Here is a 6,744-nt window from a genome sequence, read left to right as displayed (position 1 = left end):
CGTTTCTGATCGATATAACCCTTCTCAGCAGTATCGTAACGTTTCTGATCGATATAACCCTTCTCAGCAGTATCGTAACGTTTCTGATCGATATAACCCTAACCCTTCTCAGCAGTATCGTAACGTTTCTGATCGATATAACCCTTCTCAGCAGTATCGTAACGTTTCTGATCGATATAACCCTAACCCTTCTCAGCAGTATCGTAACGTTTCTGATCGATATAACCCTAACCCTTCTCAGCAGTATCGTAACGTTTCTGATCGATATAACCCTTCTCAGCAGTATTGTAACGTTTCTGATCGATATAACCCTTCTCAGCAGTATTGTAACGTTTCTTATCGATATAACCCTTCTCAGCAGTATCGTAACGTTTCTGATCGATATAACCCTTCTCAGCAGTATCGTAACGTTTCTGATCGATATAACCCTTCTCAGCAGTATCGTAACGTTTCTGATCGATATAACCCTAACCCTTCTCAGCAGTATTGTAACGTTTCTGATCGATATAACCCTTCTCAGCAGTATCGTAACGTTTCTGATCGATATCGTAACGTTTCTGATCGATAACCCTAACCCTTCTCAGCAGTATCGTAACGTTTCTGATCGATATAACCCTAACCCTTCTCAGCAGTATTGTAACGTTTCTGATCGATATAACCCTTCTCAGCAGTATTGTAACGTTTCTGATCGATATAACCCTAACCCTTCTCAGCAGTATCGTAACGTTTCTGATCGATATAACCCTTCTCAGCAGTATTGTAACGTTTCTGATTGATATAACCCTTCTCAGCAGTATCGTAACGTTTCTGATCGATATAACCCTTCTCAGCAGTATCGTAATGTTTCTGATCGATATAACCCTTCTCAGCAGTATCGTAACGTTTCTGATCGATATAACCCTAACCCTTCTCAGCAGTATCGTAACGTTTCTGATCGATATAACCCTAACCCTTCTCAGCAGTATCGTAACGTTTCTGATCGATATAACCCTTCTCAGCAGTATCGTAACGTTTCTGATCGATATAACCCTTCTCAGCAGTATTGTAACGTTTCTGATTGATATAACCCTTCTCAGCAGTATCGTAACGTTTCTGATCGATATAACCCTTCTCAGCAGTATCGTAATGTTTCTGATCGATATAACCCTTCTCAGCAGTATCGTAACGTTTCTGATCGATATAACCCTAACCCTTCTCAGCAGTATCGTAACGTTTCTGATCGATATAACCCTAACCCTTCTCAACAGTATCGTAACGTTTCTGATCGATATAACCCTAACCCTTCTCAGCAGTATCGGAACGTTTCTGATTGATGTAACCCTTCTCAGCAGTATCGTAACGTTTCTGATCGATATAACCCTAACCCTTCTCAGCAGTATCGGAAGAAAAAGGTCCCCCCCCCTCAGACCAATGTGTTTTGAAGAGGAAGTGAGGAGATAGGAAGTAAAGAATCAAGGAAAGATACATTGAAATGGGGCCATGGACAGGAAACTGTATACCTTTCTCTCCCAGCATGCTTTGTAATAACACTTGGATGGGGCGGCTGCTCTCCACCATCGATCTTCTCTCTGCAGATAAACTCCACAGGGACTGGACTGGACTCTCCATCCCCCAGCATGGATCTCCTGAAAATCTCCTGAGAATGGTTTACTGTTCAGCCAATGCTGTTCATAGATTGTGTTGAGAGGTTTCTTATTGCAGTCCGGTGATGTTTAGTAGCCAAATCTCAGATTTAGTTTTTGCTCTCTAGCCAACTCTCGTCATGCTACATCAGTCAGTTATATACAGCACACAATACGGGATCAACACATCTGGGACCAGGCTAGATGTTTTGCGGTCAGGAGCTGTGGTACCACTTCACTCTGTTAATAATTCCAGACTGTGCCATTTCTTTGCTTATTTACAATATTATTGTCGTATTCTCCGTAAATCAAATCAAATCAAATCAAATTTATTTATATAGCCCTTCGTACATCAGCTGATATCTCAAAGTGCTGTACAGAAACCCAGCCTAAAACCCCAAACAGCAAGCAATGCAGGTGTAGAAGCACGGTGGCTAGGAAAAACTCCCTAGAAAGGCCAAAACCTAGGAAGAAACCTAGAGAGGAACCAGGCTATGTGGGGTGGCCAGTCCTCTTCTGGCTGTGCCGGGTGGAGATTATAACAAAACATGGTCAAGATGTTCAAATGTTCATAAATGACCAGCATGGTCGAATAATAATAAGGCAGAATAGTTGAAACTGGAGCAGCAGCAGTAAATTATCTTTGTATGGCGAGAAAACAAGGCTTTGTTAATTCATTTAGATTTGATCTAACATTTTGATACAGCCTAACTGATAAAACTGCACCGTTTTGATTTGTACATTTCAGATAAAGTATAGTCTTGCACTTCACGATATATCGTCATTGTCAAATATCATGATATTAGATTTAATCATATATCGGCCCCACCCTAGCTCAGACCAAACCTGAACATACGGTACTGGCTCCCTCTTGGCTACTCCTTCCAACCAACCAGGGTTCCCACTCTTCTCAGTGTTCCCATAGCTTTTCTCTTGGAATTCCACAGAGGAGTCATGTGATCTTGTCACCGTGGAGACTGTCGGCATGGGAATTTGGGGTTCCTAAGAAAAACAAATGTTTTATTAGCCCAAAGACCCTCCCCCTATTAGACAAAATATTCCCAAATAAAACGCTGACATTTTTCCACACACATATATGAAGCATACATGGGTAAGATAACTACTGTAGCTATGTCCTTAATATGTGTTAGTGGTCCATTGACAAATCACCCATCTTGTCCCAAACTAATTTAGACCAGCTTTTGATCTAAATGGGCTCTTCTCTATTGGGCTTGAAGGTCTCTGTCTGATTGTATGTCAGTAATGTCAGTCTGTCAGTGATGTCTCTATGTGTACTGTCTCTGTGTCAACTGTTCCAATGTCTTTAATAACTGAAATAGTCATAGTCTCTGTGTCAACTGTTCCTCTCTGTCTTTAATAACTGAAATAGTCATAGTCTCTGTACCTTTGTTCTTAGTTTGGTTGTAATTACGCTAATCAATTTAGTCTCTATCCTCTTTCAGTGTTCCCCTATACTTTGTCTAATATAGGTCACTAACCCCTCTGTGTGTGTATGTGTGTGTATCTCTATGTATGTCTGTTTGTATGCATGTGTGTGTTTACGTTTGTGTCTATGTATTTCTGTACGTCCTTGTATTTCTTTGTGTGTTTGTGTGTGTATGTGTGTGACCTCTATAGCTGGCCGGGGCCATGTTGACAGCCTGCTTTATCTATCTGCTGTATAAAGAAGAGGAGGAGGACTTCTCTGCCGTGTGATTGGCTAAGCCTCTGTCTGGTCACACTCAGTGGGGACGGGACAAGGTTGGAGGGCATTGTTGGAAATGTGTTCTGTGTGTGTGTCTATTTGTTCATTTTTGTGATTGTGTCTTTTGTGGTTTTATGTAGATATGTGTTGTCTGCATGTTTGTGTGTGTGCGCACTCGTGCATGTGTGTGTGCGCGAGTGTGTGCATGCGGGTGTCTCTGTGTGTGTGCGCGCGTGCCTGTGTGTGTCTCTGTATGTGAGTGTGTGTGTGAAGAAGACAAAGAGACAGTTGATCACAGATCATGCATGCTATATTGCCTGGCCTATGCTTTATTCTCGGTACCACCGAGCAACGCCCACCCCAATAGGGACACCAGGCTGACCGCCACATGCATGTTGACCTTTGACCTTTGCATGGCTGAAAGGTCTTGACAACATTATCCACAATCCAAGGACAAACAAACAGTTCACTGAAGTGCTCCCACAGACTAGACTATGAGATTAATGCCCACAGATAAACGCGAATGACAGCTGTGCTGGACCAGATTTGAAAGAAACCCTTACAATACATTTCTCATCATCTGAAATTGGTTAATAATAAGAAAAGAGGACACTGCTAAATGTATTCTTCATGATTTCTTTCTTCATAGTTTCTTATGATTGCAGCACATCACTTATTTATTGTCACTGTCTTCACCTGCCACATTGAAACTACTTTCTATATATTCCTTGTCATTCCAAATGCTAAACTAACGAGCAGAAAGGAAGTTTAGCACATTCTGTCCTCCATCCTCTGTCTCCTTCTCCTTGCTTCTGTCTCCTCCTTCCTCCCTCCCTCCTCCCTCCGGCTGCTCCTCCCTCCTCCGTTTCCTCCTTGATCCCCTGTCTCCTCGTCCCTCCCTCCTCCGTCTCTTCCTTCTCCAGCTCCCTCCATCTCTCTGTGAGTTGTGAGTTTCATTCTCTACCTCCTCACTCTGCCATCTGAATTCTCAGTGGTGCTGGCAGGGTTAGAGGCATCATAAAACCGCCCTGAGTGCCGAGCCGCCAAGGCCTTCTTTGAGGAATCTACTCCCCATGTTGTGACCCCGGTCGATAATACCCTCAGAGAGGAGAAGACTTGCAGGGGGGCCGTTGATTGAATCTCAGCCCTCCTCTCTTTGTCGTTTGTCATCCGTCACACACATACACACACACACACACACCAAACACCCGTCCAGCGAATGTGCCTCATCTAAGTCCTAACCTCTCAGCCTTTTCCCTGTGTATTACTGTAACTCTGCTGTTGTCTCACAGATCAATGAGACCTTTCATATCCCCTATCCCTTAATAGTGATGACGTGGGATGATCTTGTTAGAAATAAGGACAGTTTAATGCTTTTGGCAGAGTGAAAGCACAAGTGTGTGTGTGTGTGTGTGTTACTATGTTGTGTGCGTCAAGGCCGGCTGTATCCTCCCATTTCTTCTCTACCTTAATCTCATCTTATTGATGTCGGCTTCTTCATCCAAACAAGCGCCAACTAAAGCTCTCTGACCGTCCTGCCGCTAGCTGAAAATGACTTATTGTTCTCAGATCAACCAAAGTACCTACACAGGTCTGTTGTATCCCAGCATCACTTCACTTCTTTCTTTTTCCTACACACAAACGTATTCATAGGATCTTAAAGCAGTCCAACTCACAAGTGGAGCTTTGAATGTACTCTATAGAATACTTAAGGAGAAGAAACATCAAGTGGGAGAATTTGGAGTGCACTAGGCAAAATGTTTTGCATCTCAAACCTCCAAAATGCCACACTCCTTGTGTCCATAGACTCCTTTCTAAGTATTTACATATGTTACATTCATCATTTGTTATTTCTTATTATTTTAAACGCCTCACAGAAAATGACAAAAACATCATAAAACATGCTTCACTTTATAAAACATCAATTTAATTGTACCCAATATTTTCCCTCAGTTTAATCATGTGATTTTTAGTAGATTAACTATTAATGGATTATAACACTAAATTATGGTTTTGAGAACATTGGCAGGGCTTCAGAGAGAAATGTCCTTTGAAAAATGGAAGTTGCTAAATGAATGTTTGTTCACAGATTATCTCTCTCCAACAACAGTCATAGTGGGAGCTTTAACATTCACCACAGGCCCAATTACACCACTGCTGCTGGCTGCTCGGCACTCCTGTTCCCATAGTAACCACACACTTCCTCATGCTATTCCACTATGCTACCATGACGACTCACCTTTACCCTTGATTGACCTTCACAACAATTGTGTGTGTTTCAGATCTGTGGGATGGTGTTCACATGCTGCTTACACAGAAGGATTAAGTTGGATCCTTACTGAACCCTACCGTCAAGCCCCCCCAACACCATCCTGCCTCATGGGCCAGGGAGCAACGATGCCTGCTGAACACTCAACCTTGACCTCTAACCCCTCCTAACCTCTGAACCTTACGATCCAACCCTGCCTGGACCCTCCTGAATCCTTCTGCACCCCTCCCTTGGCTTGGATGCATGCATAGCCCCCCCCCCCCCCTCTCAAAGACAAGGCCAATGAAGAAGAGATGATTTGGTATTATGGTATTGTTATTTTCTGTAGGTAACCTACTGCTGTTTATGTAAGGTAGCTCTTACTGTATGTTGTCAATACAGTCAAATCCTTACTGTAGATTTCACAACATTCCACACAACTGGAAGGCAACCCGAAGTGGTTGTGACTGAGAATCAAGTGTACTGTACACACTCTCATGGTGTTGCTGCTTACGAAGGGTTATTCAGTTAGTGCTATATCCAGTGTGTCACGGATGTGGCCCCCAACGTGCCTCTGTCATTGTTTTATCACGTATTCTTTGATAGCAATGTTACACCAATTTAATGGTTCACCACAAAGGGAATCCCATGGTCATCGATGTTTGATCTACGTCACAAAGAAAACAATCATGAGTTGATTGATATCCACAGAATAATCAAGCAGATATGGGGAAAACTTGATATAAATGAAAACAGCACTAAACGCTGCTAAGAGTAACGTTGCAGCATTTCTGTATGTGTTGCCTACGTAGTTTGACTAACAAATCTGGTTCTGTGTTGTATGCTATGCTAAAGGTGTTGATATCGGCGAAATCGTCTTTCTTGCAGTACCATATAAACCTACCACTGACTTGTTTTATGACCACTTTTATTATGCTGGAGAAATATGTTGTGATTTACCACTGATACAGGGTCAGATCTTTCTCTGTCACCCTACTGGTTAAGATTAGGATTCAGGGGTTATGGGTGACTTCTAGTTGAACAGGAGAGGTTTGAACTGTCATGAGTCAGTCCTCTCCTCTGGTGTGGGTTAGTATCCCCATCCAGTGGTAGATATTGGTATATACTCCTGTGCAGTGCTCCTGTAGTATTCTGTGTAAGGTTGCAAA

General features: G+C 42.6%; 1 protein-coding gene across 1 annotated transcript in view; it reads right to left on the bottom strand.

The window, feature by feature from the left end:
* The window catches only part of LOC139392953 (protein arginine N-methyltransferase 8-B-like), a 9,489-nt gene extending 6,880 nt beyond the window's left edge, over positions 1-2,609 (bottom strand). The window contains exon 1 of the mRNA XM_071141264.1: positions 2,484-2,609. Coding sequence (XP_070997365.1) covers positions 2,484-2,609 — 126 coding nt within the window. The remainder of the gene's footprint in view (positions 1-2,483) is intronic.
* Between the last annotated feature and the right edge of the window lie 4,135 nt (positions 2,610-6,744).

The sequence above is a fragment of the Oncorhynchus clarkii genome, chromosome 33 (genome assembly GCF_045791955.1).
Source record: "Oncorhynchus clarkii lewisi isolate Uvic-CL-2024 chromosome 33, UVic_Ocla_1.0, whole genome shotgun sequence".
In the NCBI taxonomy this organism is placed as follows: Eukaryota; Metazoa; Chordata; class Actinopteri; order Salmoniformes; family Salmonidae; genus Oncorhynchus; species Oncorhynchus clarkii.
Note: the sequence above shows the minus strand (reverse complement) of the source record. Positions and strands in the feature narration are given on the sequence as shown.